Source organism: Lissotriton vulgaris, chromosome 3_1, assembly GCF_964263255.1.
Source record: "Lissotriton vulgaris chromosome 3_1, aLisVul1.2, whole genome shotgun sequence".
Lineage (NCBI taxonomy): Eukaryota > Metazoa > Chordata > Amphibia > Caudata > Salamandridae > Lissotriton > Lissotriton vulgaris.
In genome coordinates this window covers 1,079,142,118-1,079,165,841 of record NC_141689.1, presented here as the reverse complement: position 1 = coordinate 1,079,165,841, position 23,724 = coordinate 1,079,142,118, and the positions used below count along the sequence as shown (strand labels likewise).

The 23,724-nt window shown below is 44.5% G+C and overlaps 1 protein-coding gene across 6 annotated transcripts in view; it reads left to right on the top strand.

The window, feature by feature from the left end:
- USO1 (USO1 vesicle transport factor) overlaps positions 1-23,724 on the top strand; it is a 682,652-nt gene that overhangs the window by 286,873 nt on the left and 372,055 nt on the right. For all 6 annotated transcript variants that reach the window (XM_086961508.1, XM_086961506.1, XM_086961505.1 and 3 more), the window contains one exon: positions 10,573-10,646. In XM_086961508.1, coding sequence (XP_086817634.1) covers positions 10,573-10,646 — 74 coding nt within the window. The remainder of the gene's footprint in view (positions 1-10,572; positions 10,647-23,724) is intronic.

Genomic DNA, 23,724 nt, shown 5'->3' with positions numbered 1-23,724 from the left:
AGAGCTGAATTGTGTCTACCCTTAGTAATGATCATAACCACCTTGGTCATAGTACTGTTCAATTGAAGATAAATGGCCTCCTTCCATTTCTAAAGGTTATTAGGCGTGCCTTGTAGGTCATCAGTTGAGGAAGTACTACTGGAAAGTCTCGGAAATATTATGTAAACATGGAGTTTGTAAGAATACAGCTGAAGCCCCACATGAGAATTTTTGTGGCTGTCTATGTGTTAGATAGGTAAGGGGACACATTCTGCGGGGCATGTAGATAATGTCTCTTGAATAGTAAAAGTCTCCTGAAACATTTTGAGAATGTGGTGAGAAAAAGCAGATGAACCATTTAACCACATAGCAAACTGAATTTACAACTCAATTTGTTTACTTCCTTCTTTGTGGATTGGCATTGACATATGTCCATTATTGATCATTAAAAAGAGGCTTATGTTTTGTCAGTATGCCTTTGATGGTATGTGGACAACTATATTTTAAAAGCCCATGCAAGTACAGATAAATGAACATTCAGGGCAAAGCAGAAAAAATAGGCTGTTTCTTTTAGATGAAAGTTACATTCATTGGTGTGTTATACCTTCTTCACCATTCGGAGCTAATTGACACTATCCACTTCTTTTACATCAACCTTTTGTTATTCTTTATCACCTAGTTTATAATGAAGTAGGTGATAAGATGCACCTTGCTACTAAATGCATAATATATTTCAAGCCACAGTGTCAAATCAAAGGTATGCACACTAGTGGGCATTTCGGCAAGAGTTGTAGTAACTTTATGTACAGTGCCCCATCTATGCATCCTCGATTTATTAGAATCTACAGAATGCTCAGAAAAGATTAACGGTGCTCACTGAGAAGCATGCAGCTGACTTAAAATTAGCTTTAAGTGAAGCTAAGTGGACTATTTGGTGGCATATTTTCCTTCAAAAGGAATCCAATCTACGTGGAGCGTGGATCAATAGTCTGATGGATCACTTTCTCACATGACCGTTCTTATCATAGAAGCGGACAGCTTTCCATACCGCCTACTCGTCGGATACGGCGCACAGCGGCCCTTACTGAGGAGGCCAGTGCAGCCCGGACTACTAACCCTACACATCAATTTCCTCACCAGGGAACGTGGACCTTTGCCCTGAAGGAGTTCATTCCCATGAACGAAACGCGTTGGCTGACAATTTTTGTAAATAAGGGATTATTCACGACTTCAAGCATCACAAGACTTATTGATTTCTTGAATACTACTGGTCTCAATACCGAGTCGTGCACCGCTCTAATTTGATTTCCCCACTTCCTCACATGCCTAGCATAGTTGGGAGGGTGTAAAATTAATCACTTGGGATTGACCGGTCGTGTGATCTTGTCAAATGCCTCAGGTAAACTTTAGTGCATGCGAAAGTGCATTTACATTTGTTCTCACCAGTTGACAGAAAGTTTGTGACATGGTCACATGATATCAACAGCTATAAAATGAAAAGGTTCATCGTCCTTGTTTCATGATGTGAACCAGTAGACGGGCACCTTGTGAGTAAGTCTGAACTAACCTCATTAGTTAACATCTGTTATTGTTCATGAACATAATAACCCATATGCTACTCACTACATTGCAAGGTAAATATAGGTAAGCAGCTTAGAAGCTATTAGTACCAAATGAATACTTAGCATGACAATATAGTTGTAGGTAGTGGAGATTTTGTAGGTCATTATTATCATTCTTGACTAAGTGTCCTGCCACTCGAAGAAGGAAATCCTTATGGAAAAGTGTTTCAGCAAAAGTGAACCCTCAGAAATAGTAGCTGATGTCAGATAGTGGACAGAAATCAGAAAGAAGCATACCATAATCTTTTGCTCATGGTTATCTTATCAGTATATGTTGGAGGTGTTAAGAGACAGTGCCAAAACAATTGAAAAGCAGGCCAAAATGAGAGGCTTTAAGAAATCCAAGACTAGAAGTTGGCAAGGAAACATGTAGTAGGCTCCATCTCAGCATGTAAATAGAGCACCTCCATTTAACTGTGTAAACTGCAATGGAGAATAGAGTTTCTTCGTGCTTTAGAAAAGGCAGGCTTAGCACGAAAGGCTTAGCATATACTTCTGTAAAGGCATACATAACTGCTCTCGCAGCCTACATACAAAATATGTTTAAAGGAAAAAGTTGCCAGCAAGGGATTTGTTTGTTGGTCTGAGTTAGACAGTGTAGTGCAGTCTGTATTAATTGGACTTAGCAGCTGAATGAAACAGCAACTGTTCAAAATATTATGAATCTGTCAACCAAATACTATAGAAACTACCACACTAGCCCCATAGAAATGCAGTGACTTAAACAGATTCAACAACAATCTTGTGATTTCTAGCAGTGAATGAAAAATTAAGCACAAGAATACAAATAAAGCAACACGGAAAGGTTTGTTCTTTTGGAAAAAATTATTATTTTTTATATTGAAATAAATCATCAACGAAAATCAAGGGTGTACAGTTATAAACAATTGCATGTGTTTCTTATGTAAATGGAGCTGAAAAAAAAATCCATAAATACAGAAGAAAACAATCCAGTCGAGAATACACTAAATTAAATTGACTTCTTTACAAGATGATGAATAGAAAGCCAGATGTAAAAAAAGAGAGAGACTTGGATTGATGTGTCGACGTTTCGGTCTCAGTGGTGTAATCCAGAGACCATCATCAGGACAAGAGGATAATGCAATAAGGATGACCCTTATTTCATCAATAAAACAAAGCTGCAGATGAACTCACGCGTCATCTGCAGTAACTGGCATGAAGCGTCTCCTCTGTGTCAAATCAAAGGTGCGCTCACCTTTGATTTGACACAGAGGAGACGCTTCATGCCAGTTACTCGCTTCAGAACTATCTCGGACCCTGAGATTGATACCACAGGTTCCCCAAAGATTTAACACTTTTCTGGCCTGGATATTTGGATATTACTTCGGGGCAGACTAAAAGCTTCCCTAAGGCAATGAATTGTTAAACTCTGCGTGAGTTCATCTGCAGCTTTGTTTTATTGATGAAATAAGGGTCATCCTTATTGCATTATCCTCTTGTCCTGATGATGGTCTCTGGATTACACCACTGAGACCGAAACGTCGACACTTCAATCCAAGTCTCTCTCTTTTTCAATATAAAAAATAATAATTTTTTCCAAAAGAACAAACCTTTCCGTGTTGCTTTATCTGTATTCTTGTGCTTAATTTTTCATTCACTGCTAGAAATCACAAGATTGTTGTTGAATCTGTTTAAGTCACTGCATTTCTATGGGGCTAGTGTGGTAGTTTCTATAGTATTTGGTTGACAGATTCATAATATTTTGAACAGTTGCTGTTTCATTCAGCTGCTAAGTCCAATTAATACAGACTGCACTACACTGTCTAACTCAGACCAACAAACAAATCCCTTGCTGGCAACTTTTTCCTTTAAACAATTTGACTGCCCAAGCCCGCAAGGGTACATTGGGTTACCCACCCCTACTACCATTTACATACAAAATAGACAACACCTGTCCAGTTGTAAAATACCAGTGGTTAAAACATGTATGGGAGGCTTTAAGAGTAATGTCTCCTTGGCCACTGCTCATCCCTTTGTGGGTCCTTAACATTTTTCGCAATAAACTCATGGGGTCACCATCTGTGGCCCTACACTCATACCCACTACAGTTTCTTTTGTGGAAGATGGCTTTGCTTATTGCAGTCTTTTCCCTTCACAAAATTTGCGGGCTGCAAACTCTGACAGTGCAGGAGCCATTTATTCAACTGCATAAAGATAGGATCATCCTTGGAACAAGCCCTCGATTTCTGCCAATAGTTTTCTCTATTCCTTGCTAACTAACCCATTGGTCTACCGTTTTTTCCCACAACCTCGAATGGTTGTGGAAAGGGCTTTGCACAATTTAGGCATCAAAAGAGCACTCCTACATTACATTGATAGAACCAAAGCTATTAAAAAGACTCAAAAATGTGTAGCTTTTCCAAAAGCCCAGTAAGGGAAGCCCATTTACAATTCGGGCCTTGAAAGATAGTCAAATGCATCTACATGTGTTATGCCAAAGCTACTGACAAACTGCATACTGTGCATGGGGCACATTTTACTTGCAAAAAAGGAGCCACTATGACTTTCCTTGACAGGATTCCACTTGCAGACATATAAAACGGCTGCATAGCCTTCCATACCCACTTTTTTATTTATTTATTTTTTAAAGACCTTTATTGTACATCATCTTCATTACACAGCCACAGGCCTACAACCCAAGGGGCCGGCCGCGTTATAGCTCAATTATCAGTCTGCGGAGGTGAACTAACACAGCCGTTCTGCTGGCAACCCTAGGTCTGGCGGCGTATTCGAGGAGCGGTAGCAACTATTGGTCAATACAGGCTACGGATAAATCAATGTCTTATTTTTTCCTTTTTTGTTGTTGTGTTCCTTCTTGGGATTATTAAGTTGCATGCAATGTGAAGTTGTACAACTCAGCCCTTGCGAACAATAAACAAACTTTAACTTAGGCCATAGACACTATCGAGAACATTATATCATACATTAAGTATTCACTTACGGCCAAGCACACACCTGCCACCTCATGCTAGCACAACTGGTCGTCAGTGAGAATCGTGGTAAATTGTTGTCATCACTGCTCACAATCATCAGTATACACTATTTCCATCCTCCTCTACCTCTCCATCGGAGTCAGAAATATCGTCCTCGGGCAGTGGGTCACACAGGTCACCCCTATATGTATTCCATGGCATCCAGATCTTGTTCCACTTGCCTGGGCTTGCTCTTGTCGTGTAAGCCGCCCTTTCTATGAGCATCAGGACATACATATTTCTACACCAGTGTGCCAGTGTAGGTGTCACAGTCGCTCCCCACTTCTGTGCTATGTCTCTTTTAGCAACCATCATACCTATCGTCCCCCAAATTTGTCCATGGCGTGAGAGATCGTTAGGTTCCCATACATTTAAAAGACATCTACGGAGCTCAGGTACGAGGGAGACCCTCGTGTTTGGGAGATAGTACGCAGGTAGTGGAGAAGTGTGGCTCAATGGTTAGAGCGGCAGACTCTGATGCAGAGGTCTAGCCCGGGACCAGGGTTCAATTCCCCGCCTCGGCGGGTCTTGGGCTCAAAATTCCACGGACCTGATAATTCTCGCCTCGGTGCCTATTCCAATCATGGAGTCCCACTCTGCAACTCTGGGCAATAGCTTGCTTAATCTCCACAACGGCCCCCACAACGCTAAGGATGCCTGGCCTCCACCTTGGGGGTGCCCAGGAGTGGACGCCTCACAGGGAAAGCCAGGATGGGTTCCACAGCGGTATTCGTACAAGCGCCTTGAGACCCTTGTAGGTGAGTAGTGCGCTATACAAGTATCAATTTACATTTTTTTTACATTTACATTATCTGCCTCCAGTAGTCTAGCACGCTCGGGCAGTCCCAAATGGTGTGTAGAACGGATCCCTCCTCCCCGCACCCACGAAGACAGTATGGGTGTTGCGCTCGGCGAATTTTATGCAGTGTGGGCCTGGTGTAATATATTCGATGCAGTATCTTAAGCTGCACTAAACGGAACTTGGTGGAAAATCCCTATTTCTCTTGGGGAAGCTAACGCCTCATTCCACTCTGTTTCGTCCATATCGCCCAGCTCATCCACCCATTTCTCTCGCAGTTTATGTGTAGGGTCTGGTAAATTGTTAGTCAGTTTGCGATATGTAAGGGAGGTGGCGCTATGGTGCATAAAATCTGTGAGTAGCCGATCCTCCATCGGAGAAGCTTCTGGAATCGCTGTGTCTGAGGGTATGGCCGTCAGCAAAGCATGTCTAATTTGCATATACCGATAGGTTTCGTTAGCCTAGGCCATATTGTTGCTGGAGTTGGGGGAACGGCACTACTGTCCCATCTGCCCATAAGTCTCCCACTGTCGATATGCCAATATTGTCCCATTGTGTGAAACCCTTGCTCCGCCGTAGGTATCCCAACGCTTTGGTGTCCCACAGCGGAGTCTGCTTAGTGATGACGCCATTCCATTTAAGCCGTGCCTGCGCTGCGTACCATAAGGTTACCGTATGCTTCGTGGGTCCTATAAGTTTCGCCGCCACCCCCTTGTGGTAGAGCGCCGCCAGGAGACTATGTTTGCCTAGTTGTATGCGATCAGCCTTATAGGCTGGGTCATCGTGGGGGACATGTATCCAGTGGTTAATGACCTTGAGCTGTGTCGCCCAGTAGTACATCTGTAAGTTCGGCAACGCGATCCCACCCTCCTACCAGCTTCTGTTCAGCTTTGCATGCGCCAGGCGCTCTCCCCACAGTAGGCTGGAGACCAAGGCTGTCACTTGCTGAATGTATCGCGGCGGCGGTACCAGGTACGGGGTGTTTTCAAGTGCGTAGATTAAGCGAGGCAGCGCCATCATTTTGTACAGCGCCGCTCTCCCCAGCAGCGTCAAGGGCAAACTTGCCCAATGTTGCACGTCCCGCCGCAGTCGATCGAGCGGTGGTTTCAGATTTTTGTCGTAGAACTCGGCTGAGTTTTTGGTGACATGTATGCCAAGGTACTTGAAGGAGTCCTCTGCTACCTCCAGCTGACACCCTTCAGGCAAGACTGGTACCGGCCCGTGTAGCACATAAATAACAGACTTCGTCCAATTTATCGTATAGCCCGATGCCAGCCCGTGGGTATCACATAGGATGAGGAGTTCCGGAATTCCACTCTCCGGTTCCGTCAAATAGACCAACATGTCATCCGCATAGAGGGAGACTCTTATCTTCCCATCCCTCCCCCCAAGTAACTCCTTTCAACAGCAGGGTCGTGCGAACCAAGGTCGCCAGCGGCTCCAGTACCAGGGCAAACAATAGGGGGGACAGGGGACACCCTTGGCGAGTTCCCCTCGCAAGTGGAATCGAGTGTGAGATGTGGCCGTTGGCTGCGATGTGTGCAGTCGGGTGTGCGTATAGGAGTTGGATCCACAAGATAAATTTAGGACCGAATCCCATATGCGAGAGTACCGCGAAGAGATATTGCCATTCGACCATGTCGAACGCCATTCTTGCGTCTAAAGATAGTATCACAGCCCCTGCTGACCGGTGCGGCGCTCGTGCCAATGCTCCATGTACTCGCCGATGGTTCAGTGCTGTACTTCTGTGTGGCATGAAGCCCGATTGGTCCTGGTGGATCAATTGGGAAAGGTGAGGCGTTAACCTGTTGGCCAACAACTTCGCCAGAATTTTCACTTCAGCATTTAGAAGAGATATGGGGCGATAGGAGTTACATTCTGTTGGGGGTTTCCCGGGTTTTGGGATCGCTACAATAGTCGCGGTCCTCTGGTCTAGTAGGAGTTCAGTAAGAGTAAGGCTCTCTGTGTACATTGCCATAAGTGGCGCGCTCAAAGTCGCCATCAGCTTAAACCATTCAATGGGGATCCCGTTGGGGCCCATTGCTTTCCCGGATTGCACAGCCGCAATAGCCGACTGTATTTCATCCGCTGTGAGGTCGGCGTCCAGTTCCTCTGCCGCCTCCGGCGCAAGTGTTTGGGTTGGAATGCGGCTGAGGGAGTCCAAGGCTTCCTCTCTCGTTACCTCTCTGGTCAGGGTGTATACCGTTTTATATTCCATACCCACTTTTAATAAGCGTTATTATGTGGACTTTCATGCCTGCCAGGAGATGCAAGTTGGGTAAGGTGTCCACAATTCTTTGTTCGAAACATCTTCCAATAATGCTTACAAGCCACCACTTTAGGTATAAGAGTACTGCTATTCATTGTGTGCAACGCATGTGATCCACAGTAGCACCTGTTTCAAACTGAAAACATTGCTTACCTGTAACAATCTGTTTGCAGTTTGTAATGGTGTACATTTACATTCTCCCTTCTTCCTCCCCTTACTCGAGCTTATGATAGGATGTTTGGCCTTAAACATACCAAACAGATAACTTACAATACAGCAGTATACATGCATGATCCTGCTGCGCATCACTGCATTACCTTTATCTCACTGGTATAAAGAAACACAATCTGATCTGGAATCTATGTCCTGGTGCATTGTTGCTTTGGGGGTACGTATCTCAAGTCCCCTCATAACTAAAAAAAAATTATTTGAAGAATAACAACATGCACAGATAATAGTGTTGTCTTCCCTTTTCCATAATGTACTGCAAAGCAGGGTGCAGATTTCTGCAGCTATGCTGCATTTTAATATGGTTTCGGGCACCTTTTTCTAAGCTAATTTGTGATTTCCAAAACAATTTTAGCAGCATCCTATGCAGCCTTTTGAAAGTATCAGTGTTCTTCAGTATAATTTGAAACCTTTAAGGAGCCTATGTAAGTTGATCATGTTTGCTAATTCTGTCCTACCCCTAAGTGAGCTGGGGCATTTCACCCAAAAGCAAATTTGTTCAACCTTGATAAGCTGTATTTCAGCAAGCCATATTGAAGACATGTGAAAAGAATGCTGTCAGTAGCTTGAATGTGAGATTGGAGAATGGCATAGAGCTGCTCAGCATACGGTTTATTATTGATTTGGAACAGTTAAGTGCACTTGAAGAGAGTTGCCACTATTGCCTTGTCTATATTCTTTTGACCTCCTTTGAAATCCTGAAATATACAAAAAAAAGCGATGGAATGCTTGAATTAATCTCTGCCACTGGTAATTACTTAGGCCTGCATTTCAGTCCATCCGTTTTGCAAATCAGTCTTTACCCTGCGTCGATAGGGACAGTCTAGCTGAAACTCTCAGATCAGATCCTCCCTGAAACGGATACACAAGCAGCAGAAGACCAGTTAAGCCCTTATTAGGGCTCATAAGTCAGGTATAGCTTGATTCCAGTGGGATAGTGTTCACAGGACAAACCTCTAGGTATAACCGTCCCACTTAGGGCGTTCCTCCTTGTAGTTTGCTTTCCCGCACACATGCTGTAAGTGCCGGATGAGGAAGTTCGGTTGTCGAACATAAAATGAAATAACTTCCCCTACTCTAGTTTTTTCTCTTTGCACATGTTCTTGTTCTGTCATTTGTGTTGTGTTGTGTAAGATTATCTAAAAATGTCTGTTTCATAGATGGAACTCTAGCCTCATTTGTTGAAGGGTGAGTTAGAAAACTTAGAATGTTGAAAATGATTCTGGTTTTATCTTTCACTATCGATCTGGAATTTTACTCCCAATTACAGTGACCATGATATTTTTCTAAATGAGCACCTGTGCAACATGGCTTTCATCCTTGCTTGCCTTCCTTGTTATGTCTTCTAACATATGTTTTATAATTGTTTACCTGGTGCCTATTGTGTTATAGGACACCCCACCTTTCTTCTGTATTTCTTAGATTGATTGCTCATTTCCCCCTTGTCCAGCAATTTTACTTGTTCATTTTACTTCCCTTTTTGGCAAGCAATCTCCTCCCCACACTGTCATCCTCAGGTAAAGACATCTGACGGTGACCTTAACAGCCTTATAGATTGTCAATTTAGCTAAATTTAAAACTTATTGTTTTGGAAGAAGCTCCGCATTTACGTTCAAATATTTTCTGCACGTGCCTTAACCAGAAGAGCTTGCACATACACGTTAAATAATATTAAGATGAGCCCTCAAACATGTACCCCGAAAAGAGGTTGTGGTCCTTGAGGAATTATGTAACTGCAAGATTATGGTACCCCTGAAACTCTCCCTGGTTTTAACTGCAATGAAGATATTCTACTCTCCCAAACATATACCAGCCAGACATGCACTATATTTCTACCTATCTCCTGTGTTCTCTCATCCCAGACCTGAGGACCACCTGTTTCATGCAGTTTAGGTAAGAGAAAGGGCATTTTGCCTTCTGCACGGACTATAGAAGTATCTGTTTGAAAGCCACTGCTCAATCTCCAGCTGTGATGAGCAAAACACTAATCATTTGTAGCACAAAAGGTCAGACCTATTACTCCAGACCTCGTTGAGGTACAGCTGCAAATTAAATTGTGGCATTTGTTGCTACGGAGTGCCCTCCCTTTGTGCGGAATCCTGTAAGTTTTTCCCCATATAAATACACCCAATTTCATGTGTTTGCCTAATAGTTATATGTAATACCACGAGAAATATTTAAAGCTTAAAAAAAAAAAAAAAAAAAGATAACGATCACCCCCGCCAAGCAAAGCTTGGTTATTCACAATTTAGTTCATTGAATTTTCTACAAATGCCCTAAGTCCTGTACGCAAAGATTTCATTAACAGGACACACTTTACTATTGTCAGCAACAGTGGGTGTCTTGAAAGTGGGAAATGGAAAAATACTGTGTACAAGACCCAACATGGCAGCGACCCAAGTTATTTTTTTGTTTGAAGGCTTTTAGCATTCAACATTTGGCACATCCGAGAACAACGAAACGAAAAGGGCCAGGGTTCCTCTAAGCTAGGAGTACTGCTTTAATTAGTTTTAAATCGTGTAATAGGCTATTTATTAAATAATATTTTGACGTTTCTAAACTATGCACATTTCTTCTCGTAAATATAATCCCTCATACATGAAGCATTCCAATAATGAAGGTATTAAGCTAATGGGAGAAGGCAAGATATCAAATTGTAAGCATATTTGTATTTCATTTCAGATCGGATTCAGAAATCATTGGGTATGCACTGGACACGCTCTACAATGTAATCTCTAATGATATGGAAGAACAAGGTATGACACTATTTCTTTGTTTTAATTAGTTACAGGAGTAATTAACCCTGGGGGAGGGAAAAGTAAAGGGCACTCGTGGTTACACTCTTAATCCAAAAATGACTCCTTTATTTAAGCAGACCCGTTTCGGCTAACATGCCTTTATCGGTGCTGTCACAAAGCGAAATAAACATGGATGGATAACACTGCTTATGAAAGTATCCAAAAGACGCTCCCATTGGAGAGTTACAAAGGGGCAATGGGAGAGGACTGCGCCCTCCTAGTACAATATAATGGCCGCTGTCGTGCGTGTGATAAAATCATGTGCTGCCAATAGCGGTACTGACTTCCTTCATGAGGATAAATTCACATTAAATCCAATAAAGGTTCCACCCACAATAAAACATCGCAAGCAAAGTCCCAGTACTTAATCACTGTTCAACCACAGAAGGCTCACTATTTCAGTCCTTTCTGACAATTGCACTCTGAATGAGCCCCCCCTCGTGTCCTTCAATAACAGGTGTTTCACAATCGCTTGCTGTATTCTAGGCATCAGTGCTCCTCCCTCCAAAATTCCTGGTATTTGCGGCTTAATGCATATTTCCCCCAAATGTAGTGGTGACTGTGTAAAATAAGGTGGATAGCTTTTCCGAGTTGTAAGTTTCAAGTATAAAAAGCAACCTTCCATGCATTTCCTCAAAAATAATTGCAGTTCACATTATGTACCCCCTGCGTGATCTATGTTCAGCAAAGCTGTCCACTACTGTGGCTTTCCCCTTAACATTCTCCCCAGGTGCAGTACATGATGGACAGTAACATGCTCCTGTCTCAGGCATCCGTGTAGCATAAATAACAATAGGATGGTTCAATTCACAACATAAACAACCACGGCACAAACCCAAGTTCCAATGTGAATGGATTGTGCTCCTGTTTTGTGGGTCTGAAGAAAGCATAACAAGGGGACAACATTGTTTTTATACACTTATTGTTCCAACATCTTGCCATGCTTCAGGAATTTGCTGGCAGACACATAGACCAATGCTTGGGAAGTTACTGACAGAAGGCAAAATGAAATATTAAATATTCATTGGAAACAAAAATAATTTAATTTACCCATTTCATTTACCCAAAAATTCAGGCTGGCTGGCACCACCTTAAAATTCCGAAGTACTCTGTTAATTGTAACTGTGTATTTAACACCTTACGCCTTTTTAGCACTTCCAATTGTTGTGCTCAGCTTTTCAAAATCTAAATTATGGAATACTTTTTAAGATTGATATTATATGCAAAGTGAGTGAAAATTACCACTTGACTTTATCAAACACCGAGGAGAAATTTGATTAGAGCTGGTGCGTTACCTTTTATCCTAGACTGTCTTGAACATGAGATTCATGTGGTCAGCTCACTTGGAGATAGAGAGACACTGGGGCAATACAGAATTTGAAATTGAGAAAGGCAACTGTCTAGAAGGTATGCACCTGTTACAACGCATTCGTTACTCCGCACTACCATTACAACGCGACGTTTATAACGCATACCATTACAACGCATTGCGCTGGGGGGCGCTATAGGATAGGGAATAAGTATAATTTACTATCCAACACCTTCCCTAGGGTCCACGGGGACTGGAGTTAGAATAGTAAATTATACTTACCACTATCCAGCACCCCAAAGCGCTATGCGTTGTAATGGTATGCGTTGTAATGGTCGCGTTGTAATGGTAGGTAGTTGTAACGGTATGCGGAGTAACATGGTACATCCGTCTAGAATTGTGGTACCTTACTTTCCTCCTCCTATCCTCCTCTGTCCACCAGGATCTCTGTTGTTGTGTTTTGTTTACTAAAATGATCGATCTATACTTGGAACTTTCCACTAGTGGTGGATGAATTATTTTTTAATCTGATTAAGGTTTAGCTGGATTGCTGACATCCAAGGTGCAAGCATCATGTTAGGCAGTCTATGGTGGATGCTGACAACACTTTTGGTACCTCGATGCTGACGATACTTTAAGGTACTTTAGTGTCTTTTATCCATGCATTGTTGTGTCAGGTCTTGTTTGGTTAATAATATCCTCACATCTCCAGTAAAAAAAATAGAAAATCATTGAGGCTATGTTGGGACCTTGGCAGTCCCGACCTTTCGTTGTTGGTAGCTCGAAAGAAGACAAAGTAGTCAAGTGCTGTTTGAGTGATGAATTGTTAGTTGTTGTTGCAGTGGTTCTGCACAGATGCAGAACTATGTGCAGGATTATAGGACCGTGGAATATTGGGACCTTAGTCATCCTACCACCTTAGTACCCAAGAGCCCAGGACCGACTAGCTATAGTTTCTCACTTCATCTCCTACTCACAGAAAAAACAAATGATTAGACACCCCTGAACACTACACACCCAGATCTCTCAGGAATCGCGGTAACAAGACACACCCTTTTTGCTTGCACTCTTGTACTTGTCCACAATAAGATCTGACAGAGACACAAAACAGTTTACAATATTTATTTTAACTAATGTGCCCTAACATGCAGTATACGTGCCACAACAAGCAGGAAAAAGCATAGTACAAATTCAGTCATAATAGCAGTTAGTCCATTAATCATGAAAGGAGATGTCATCATGAAGAGACAATAGAGCCTATCCTCCTTCCTCTTGCTAAGAAGCAGTATTATTATATAATAGAAGATCTCTGGGCTATGTCAGCAGACCCCATACCATCGCCTATAGATGGTAGATCGACATCATAGGTGCTGTCTCGCTCTTCTCCCTGGAAAGGTCTCTCTCCAAGTGTATGCTACCTATTCATGTATTCTAATAAAACCAAAGTACGTTTGTCCAAATAACAGCTGCATCGGTATGTTTTGTCGAAGGGCTAAGGTCAGGCTAGAACAAAATAACAAGGGACATTGTTGTTCGACCTTGCTCACAATGTTCAGTCAAAATCCCAGGAACCTGCAGAGATCGAACCCAGGGATGAGTTCTCATGTGAAAACAGCCATAGAAATTATTGAAGAATAAAGTTGTGTAGTAACGTGCACAAAGCAGCAGGCAAGCTGCAGCGTGCTCATGCTACCTTAGAGAAAACAACAATGTCCCCAGGGGCCACATGACATTGTAAAGGTTGTGGAGTAGGATTCAGTAATCAACCAAGAAAAAGACAAAAAACAAGTATCACCAGGAAGCAATCAAAACCTTTTGGTATATCATCGACATCCTGGATTGGGCCAGTTTTTGCAGGGACTGAATGCAGATTCATATACATTTTTAAGTATTTGGTTGACTTGGAGTAACACTTCCTTTTGCTGTGCCTTAAAGAGGAATGTGTTGTACGTTCATAGGCGGCAAAATCACTGGGGTATAGGTTCATTTGTTTTTAGTATGCTAGGGATTCAATGAAATTGTAAAGGTACTGATGCACTGATTAATTATGTCTGAGTAGGCAGGCCCAGTTGGTGTGTCCGCAATTTGATTAATTTATATGAGAAGAATGATTCCTTTGTGTAATATGAAAGGTAAACACATTTTTTGATTGGTTAGTGGATCTTTATAATGTTTAAAGTTAAATACCACATTGATGGCAGTGAATTTGTGCAGCGTCTGACTACAGAAATAATGCTTTGATCTTTGCACATGTCCCAGTTGAAATGAAGGTCCATGTCCAAGAAACTTATCTCGGACGGTCAGAATGATACTCTTCACATTATTAAATCTGAACTTGTACTTGAATTCCATGGCCTGAGCCATGTATTCTTCATTTTGTTTCATTTCGAACTTTCAATGTCTACACTGAATTCAAGCCAATCTGATGGAGTTCCAGACTTGAGATCCTAGATCTGCTGGCTTCCTGCATCCTCCTACTCTTGCCTGCACGTTGGAACATGAAGGCACTGCACTGGGGCACTCCTTGTAGTAAGATGGCCTTTTATATAGCATACTAAAAAGCGGTATACGGTGCAAAGAGTCTAGATATCCGCTATAAGCGGACAGGCCCTTGCACTAGCAATCCCAAGGTGCTCTCCTTGGGGGTAGTGTGGTTGAGCAGCCTTAGGCTTATTAGAGAAGAATGTTAGACATCTGCTGCATACACTTGATAATTGATACACACAACTCAATAAGGAGATCAACACCAATTTTTCAAAATAGCACTTCACTTTATATAACTTTAGGCACCAAGATCATCAAAATCAGTTTATAGTTCTAAAAAAAAGTGACACAGTGCACTTTCTGAAGCAGTTATGTTATCCTATGGCGCAAAGACTTGTACTGCATTGAGGTACTGCACAGCGACTTACAGGACTGATCTTATAGACTTAAGGTAAGTATGGGGTAAGGTCGAAGGTAGCACCAACTAATTACCTGGGGCAGCACTGATGTGGTCAGGTGCAGAGGTGCTATACAGCATCAGGTGTTTTGTGTTAGTTCATGGGGATCAGTCCGGTCACAAAGTTGCTGCAGGCTGGGACTGGGGGACCAGTCCGGCTGAACCAACAAGGGGGCTCAGGTCTCATGATGCTCAAGGACCTAGGGACACCTTTGGTCATCTTTTCCTCGATCCATGGCAGTTGGGTGCAGATGTGTTCTGAGGTGTCCAGCTTTCAAGACCAGACACACTAGCAGTAGAGGGGGCCTACACATAGCGGCTGCAGGTGGCGGCGAGTTCACTGTTGGCAAACCCAATGTGTGTTTCATTTCTGGAGGTTCTGGGGACCATGCTGGCCCTATTGGCCCACTTAGACTCTGGCAAGGAGGCATGGGTGCAGTGGTGTTCTCCGGTGTTGGGTTTTTTGGTGGTACGGAGCCCTCGCAGGTCTCTTGGGGTGCCTGCTGGGTGCACGGGAGCAGCTCTGCTACTTCTTGGGAGTTCCTGGGTCTTGGTTGAGAGGCTGGCAGTCCTCCCAGGCATTTAAAGGAACAGCAGCTGCCAGACTAGTCGTCTTTGGTGCATTTGCTCTCAGGAGGTCAGAAACAAAGCTGGCTTGGGAAAGGGTGTTATTATAACCTGCTGATAATAATAATTTTATTGCATGATTAATTAAAATCTTACAATTCGAAAATCACCAATGCAACCATTAAAACATATCGATACAATCGAAATCCACTATGCCCTCAATCAAGTGATATCCACAATAAGTCATAAAAATATATCAAATATACAAATTCAATTTATCATTATTACAATTCATTAATACAAATCTTAAAATAACAATTATTTACAAATAAAGGCTAATTACTTTTGTGCGATATCTCATGTGCAATTGTTCTCCGACTACCAGCAACTTCCATTCTTACTATGCTTGAATCATTGACTTCCAATTTCGTTTTCGCAAGGGTCATACATTTTGTAATATTTGCAATCATTACTCTATCCGATGGCTTAAAACAAGCTAATCAGGCTTGTCTGCATGATCGTAGCCCTTTTTCATTAAAACAGTTCTTTAATTAGCCCTTTCTTCCAACCTTTATTGATGTACATATGCAAACCAAATGTATAATATTTTGTTCGCATCTATTACATAATCTACAGGGAATTGGCTTCGTTGGTCTCAGCTAAGTCTTTGTATGCATTAGTCCCGGCAGGTCGCCAAATCTTGGGGTCATAAATATATTCTTTATTTATATTGACCATGGTATTTCTAGATATGGCTGCACTTTGATGATCGTATATTTTGTCACTATCATCCAGGCATGAGATCTCAATAAATAACTCTTTATCCTTTAGAAGGGATAGATGTTTTGTTGATCTATTAATTATTTTTTCAAAGATAATGTTGTTAATGACATCTGCCAAATCTCGTGTGCTGACAGTTCTTCCAGCGCTGTATAAAGATATGTGTAAAAACGGGAAGTTTGGTTCTGTTGCATTTCTTGCCAGAGTAAGCAGCTCATTGGATTAAAAGTATTGGTTTTAATTTGTTTCCATACCTTTACATACTGGCCCATCCTTACAATTTGCAGATTACAAAAGCCAAATTCCAGTCAGATTTGGGCCGGTGATGCATTAACCGGAAGTCGAAACAAATATTTAAATGTTTTTGTTATAGCATTGTTCAAAAGTGCAGAATCTGTACTGCAAAGAACTTAGCTTCCATAAGTAAGACTGGGCAATCATTTCGCTTTTATAACCTTTAATAATGGAAGATAAGTTGGTTCACCCGAAGAGCTATGTAATGAACGAAAGGCCATAGTCAAACAATTACTTCTTTTTACAGCTCTGTTTTGTATTGTGAAAAAGAGCCCTTCTTGTCAAACCATATGCTCAAATATTTGTAATGTTTCACTTGTTCTAGCTGCCGACTTTGTGAATACCATTTATGTTTACTGTGGCTCAATGCCCTGTTGCAAACTTCCATTATTTTAGTTTTTGTTTCATTTATTAACACCTTGCATTCATTTAAGCACATTGATATTTTATTTATAAGTCGCTGCAACCCTATCTTAGTTTTGCTGAGCAGTATAACATCGTCAGCATACAGTCATTTGAAATTTGTTTGTTAGCCAATTTCGGTGAGTGAGCCAACTCGTTGCCCTGCTGATGAGCTTTCCAATATTAATATTAATGGGGCGACCCAGTGTCCCTCAGGACCTGGGTATTAATATTAAACAAAAACAAACGGTTCAGTCGGGATGCGTGCAATTGCTTAGGGTGTTGTTTGTAAATACAAAGAAAAATTACTTTTCATAAAACAATGATTGCCAACGGAAAATAATTCATACAAGGAGAAAACACACACACAAAAAGTCAGAATGAATAATGTATTCTAAACGAGTATCACATACTCAAGGCTGTCACAATTACAAATTCAATTGTGTCAAAAAACAATGAGTGACTGTGGTGAGTAAAGTGACTTATAGTGTTTTATTGATATAGACAGTACACTGTATACAAAACAAATACATGTGAAATAAATGAGGGGCGGGAACTTTGGAGAAGGTTTTGTCAAATATCTGTTTGCACATGAGCTGCGAGATCCAAAAATAAATTAAATCTTGATCATGAGGACTGTGCGGACATATATGGCATGTCGACGTTTCGACCCCGAGAGTAGTGCAATATTAAGGTGCATCAGGGCTGGTCTTCAGGACAATGGCGGAATGAGCAGACAGCCAGTGGCGCATACGTCTCCGTAAATTCAATCAGAAAGTGGTATTTAGATGGCGTGTCACGATTTAGCAACGCGGGTCTCCACCAACGGGTTGGAGCCTTATTTAAATATTCAAGAGATCTCCACCAGCCGGTTGGGGTCTCATAGGAAAGCCTATCGATTTAGGCTTGCTATGCGCAAAAGAAGTCACGTCCGTCCGGCAGCAGTTCCGGTCAATTGCTGCCGGACGGACGTGACTTCTTTCAGAAATAGCCATCTTTGTGATGACATACTTAGGAATTCTTGGACAGGGTTATGCCCACTTCCCACAGTAAGTGGTCTTATAGGGGGGTAGTGACACCAGGGATCTGTAGCCCATTGGCTACTACACTACTCTTCCCCCGAACGCCTCTAAATTCACTATTTAGGGGCGCCCCTGGCACCAGATAATCAGATCCTGCTCACCTGAAAGATGAAGAAGTACATGTAGAGTCGCATCCTGCAAGAACTGAAGACCCAGCAACTGACTTGACGCCAACCCTGCCGGCCTGCCTGCTGACTTCGCCAAGAGCGCCAAAGACGACTTGTCTTGCAGTAGTTGAGTCCTCAAAGCCTGGGACACCTGCCATCACTTTACCCAGGAACCAAGCCCTCCTGAGAAGCAGCGGACCTACATCCTGTAGGCTCCTGTGAGGACTTTGTGACTGCAGAAACCCGACGCACGAAGACACCACTGCACCTGTCGCTACATGCCTGAGTTGAAATGGGCCAGCAGTGTCATTGTGGTCTCTCAGCCCTCCAGGGACCGAGTCCACCGTGGTTTTGCTCCCAGTGAACCCTCCGAGGTCGCCTGCAGCCTCTACATGCAGGCCTCCTCCACCGCAACAGCTCCTGGTAAGAAAAATCTAGCTCCTAAGGCATCTCTGCACCCGTCACCCCTGGGCCGTGGGGAAGACGACTAAGGTTTCCCTATGTCCCAAAGCATTGTGAGGCCTTCTGTTGGTTCATCCTTACTGGCCTCCCAGTCCAAGCCTGCAGCCTCTTTATGTGAAGACCGATCCCCATAGAATTACATTGGGCACCCATTGCTGATTTGCATCTCAGCACCCAGCCGCCCTAGTGGTGCTGGTGCTGTTCTGCTGAGGCTGCCTTGGACCTTGCCTACCACTCGCCTTAACTCTTGTAGATTCGTCCCATAAGTAGCTGTACTGAACTTAAATGTTGCATTAACTTTTCCTCCCATGGGATAACGTTGCAGCTTCCAAAAATTGCACTGTCGACCTTTTGAACTGAAAAGAATTCCTATTCAAACATGTACGTATCTGAACATTTTGGTTCTGCCTAAATATATAAAGTTACTTGTTACTTTTATAAATTGGTGTGTATCTCCTTCTTGAGTCGTGTCATTTATTGACTAATGTATGTATTTTCAAATGTCTTGCACTCCTCTGTGATAAGCCGAAGGCTGCTCAACCCAACTACCCCTTAGAAGAGCACCTTTGGATTGCCATAGCAAGCCCCCTGTCCACTCATAACAGAACTCATGGACTCTTTACACAATATAGCTCAATTTGATAACTCATATAAAGAGCCAGCTTCCTACACCAAGTCAGTTGCTGCTCCTCTGTTCTTGCTTTTGCAGCTCTTCAAGATCAGTCTTCCTTCAGGTTGGCAGGATCTGCTTTCCTGGTTCTAGGGTCTCCTAACGTTAGGGGCGTATAGGCTAGTAGCCAATAGGCTAGCTATTATCCAGTATTTGGGTGTCTTTCATAGATTCACATGCCTGAATCATTCCCCGTCGTCGAGACGGGAGCCTCCGGTATATAGAAAAGTAATGTCCTAAGACATACATAAAGAGGATAGGTCCAAGGGTCTAACCTTAGTAACCTATCTAGGTCCTTATGCAGGAAGGACCAAACAGAGCAGGCTCCAGGGTCCCACCTTGGTAGCCTATCTGTGTCCTTTTGTAAAAAAGGACCAAAATAAAAGGAACAACCAATCGGCTACTACCTCCCTCTAGAACCTTCCTGTGAGGAGCCTCAGTCTCTCAGATTTTCTACCGCACGTTGTGCTAGGGAGTCTCCACCTGAGTTCTCCTCAGGAATATCGAATTTTCTTCAAACTTCACAGTTTTTTCGACTTTCTTACTATGGCTGATGTCAAGAAGAGAGCACTTTTCCGTCCCTGTGCCTCCTGTGGTAAACTAAGGCTCCATGTGGACGACGAACATGAGGAATGCCTGTATTGCCTCTATCCTCACCACAAGACCATAGACTGCAAGATTTGCCGTAAGTTCTCCGTCAAAACCCAGAAAGACCGGGAAGGGAGACTTCTAATCTGGCTGAACAGGCTTAAAGACAAACCGGAAAGCGACCTCATTTCCGAAGGTGGGAGCATGTCTGGCGCCTCACAGCTTTCCCTGAAGAGGCCTAGGGCTTCCTCACCTGGCCACTCAGCAACCCCTCCTAAGAAGTCCAAAAAGTCTTCAGAGGGCAAGCCTGCCGTATCTAGCAAGGACCTTCCTGTCCCCAGGAAGCAACCACTGCTTACGGTGACAACGGCGCAATCGGCGACCACCTCATCGCTTAAGACCGTCTCAACATCGACGACGACGGTATCGACGACGATGGCATCGTCGGCGTCCTCCTCGTCGACGACTCTAACTTACTCGTCGTCAGCAGGACGACCGATTTCATCCTCCGCACCGTCGACGACAAGACCGTCGACCAGGACGTCGACGACGGCACCGTCGACGAGGACGTCGACGACAGCACCGTCGACGAAGACGTCGACGATGACACCATCGACGAAAGTCACACCGTCGACGAAGCCGTCGACGAGGGGCACTCCGTCGACGAAGGGCGCTCCGTCGACGACGGCGCCGACGACGAAGCAGTCGACGGAGGAAATACTGCATAAGGCACCGTCGACGAGAGAGTCGTCGACGGATGCACCGTCGACGAAGACCATATCGACGGCTGCTGGTACCTGGAAAGAATCCGAGCTCCTGTCACATGCAATGGACGCTCAGACTTCCCACATCTCCATTAGGATCACCAAAAGGCAAATCACTCCGGAGATGACCTCGCCTAGTAAGGTCCAACAGCTGACGCCATCCTGCTTCTTACAGGACCAGGAGCCGGAGGAGGAGGAGGAGTTTACCCAGGCCACTAGCCCTTCAGACCTGATTGTCAAGTGCCAGAGTACGGACGAAGAGCAGGAGGTTGAGGAATCGACTCCTCCAGTAGTGTCTACCCAAGCCCACACCCAGGTGACCCCAATGGTGTGCTTGCCAGCCTCCTTAGTAGCAGACTTGAGCTTTCTCGTTCAGGACTACAAACAGCGGTTTCCGCAGAAAGCCACCCCTGCTGTCCCACCAACCCCGCAGCCAACTGTGACCGTTCCTGCGCAGGGTACAAGACCCAGGCCCCCTCCACTGGTTCTTCCTAAGACACAGGACCCGGCTCAAGACCCTGTCTCGTCCGAGGAAGAGGACAGGGATCATGAAGAAGGGGAGGTCCGAGATGATGATACGGACGTGGATGCAGACCAGGACTATGTCACTCACTCTCCAGCCTCTCCGGAGCCGCAATCCTCTGAGTCTCCACCTGCAGATATTGGAGGTTTCCATAACCTCATGGAAAGGGCTGCCAAAAGGTTCCATATGTCAATGGATTCTCAGGAAACTGAATGTTTCCTCTATGACTTTAAAGAACCAACTAAGAAAACGACTAGATCGATCCCGATCATAGATTATCTACTAAAACAGGGCAAGCAGCTCATGCAATCTCCAGCTTCCCTGCAGGTAATCGTACCCAGACTGGATAAAAAATACAGAGCTACATCGTCAGCTCCAGCATGCCTTACGGGTCACCCCAAGGCGGACTCTGTGGTCACCCAGGCGGCGCAGAAGAACTCGCGTAACCCTGCATCACCTTTATCGACACCACCAGATAAAGAAGGCAGGAAGTTGGATGCAGTTGGGAAACGCTTTTCCACTACCTCTGCGACAACGGTAAAGATTGCCAATTCCATCGCCCTTCTTGGGCGTTACAACCGCCAACTCTGGGCGGATATCGCGCCCTACATCGCCGACCTACCAGAAGATGTTAAAGCGGAGGCACACTCGCTCCTCCTTGAGGGCCAAACATCGGCTTCAGAACTGATAGACTGCGCCATTGACGTGGCCATGACTGGATTCAGACAGCTGGCGGGCGCCGCTGTCCTACGACGCCAAGGCTGGCTTAAGGCCACCTCTTTCAGACAGGAGGTTCAGACCAAAATCTTAGATATGCCCTATGATGGCGATCATCTGTTCGGCGAGAAGATTGACGAAGCCCTCACTACAATTAAAAAAGACACTGACACAGCCAGAGCCCTAGGAACTCTGCAATCTCGCACTCAGTCCTTTCGTGCCAACAGGGGGAGGGGACAATCCTCCTATAGAGGATCTTATCAAAACAAGTCCTCTTACTCTTACTCACAGGGTAAGACGTAATTTCAACAGCGCCAAAACCAGTCGGGACGTCAGTCCTCTTTCAACAAATCGTCCTACAGAGGAAAAGGACAGAAGAGACCAGCAGGCAATCGCCAATGACTCTCCCAATTGGCCAGCCCCTCCACCATCGCTTCCCTTGCGACTCGGAGGGAAACTTTCTTTTTACCTTCAAAACTGGCGGCAAATAACAACAGACCGGTGGGTTCTACAACTCCTTCAATTCGGCCACTCTCTAGAATTCCTCTCAAACCCTCCTCGGACACCACCTGTCAAGCGTCCTCACAGACACCTACGGCTGCTTCGGCAAGAAATAACATCCATGCTCCAGAAGGGTGCAATAGAAAAAGTTCCACACGCCCAGATGGGGGAGGGCTTCTATTCCCACTTCTTCCTCATCCACAAGAAGGGGAAGAAATGGCGACCAATTCTCGACTTAAGAGCTCTCAACGTGTTTCTAAAGAAGCAGTCGTTTCGGATGGTCACGCTCCAAGAGATCCTGGGACTCCTGGAAAAAGGCGACTACATGACATCACTCGACCTACAGGACGCCTATTACCACATCCCTATCCTCAAGGGACACAGACAGTTCCTAAGGTTTGCAGTCGCAGGGGTACACTACCAATTCCGCGTCCTCCCCTTCGGCCTCAAATCTGCTCCAAGGATCTTTACGAAATGCCTTTCTCCTGTCGCAGCCTATCTCCGCCAGCAGGGACACCAGGTCTTCCCTTACCTGGACGACTGGCTGGTAAAGGCTCCGTCGAGGGCAGCCGCAGCCGCATCTTCCAGCGCCTGTCTGCATCTTTTCCGCCGCCTCGGCCTGACCCTCAACAGGGAAAAGTCATCCCTGACACCAGCCCGAGTCATCACCTTTCTAGGAGCGACCCTGGACACGGACTGCACGAAGGCCTTTCCATCACAGGAGAGAAAGTCGAAACTCATCTCCTTGGCCAAGTCAGTGGCATCCAAAAAGGCTCTGACCGTCCGCCTCTTCAAATCGCTCCTCGGCATGATGTCGTCATGTATCCTACTCATCCCACACTGCCGCCTAAAAATGCGCCCACTACAGGAAGAACTGTCAAAACAGTGGACGCAAGCGTCGGGATCCTTCGAGGACCGCTTACGAGTCACCCAACCTCTAATCAACAGTCTACAATGGTGGACATCAGACAAACACCTATCGCAAGGACTACCGTTCCTGCTTCCGGCACAACCGCATATCATCACCACGGACGCATCCTTGGAGGGCTGGGGTGCAGTCCTGCAAGAACTGCAGACCAACGGAAAATGGACGCCACAGGAGTCCAAGCTCCACATCAACATTCTAGAGCTACGGGCAGTCTTCCTGGCGCTCCAGTCGTTCCTCCCGCGCATCAGAAACTCCCCAGTGCTAGTCAGGACGGACAATACCACGACTATGCACTACCTGAACAAACAGGGAGGGACGCGCTCGCTCTCTCTCTCTCGAGAATCTCAGAGGGTTTGGAACTGGCTTCTACAACATGGCATCACCCTCAAAGCCGAATACGT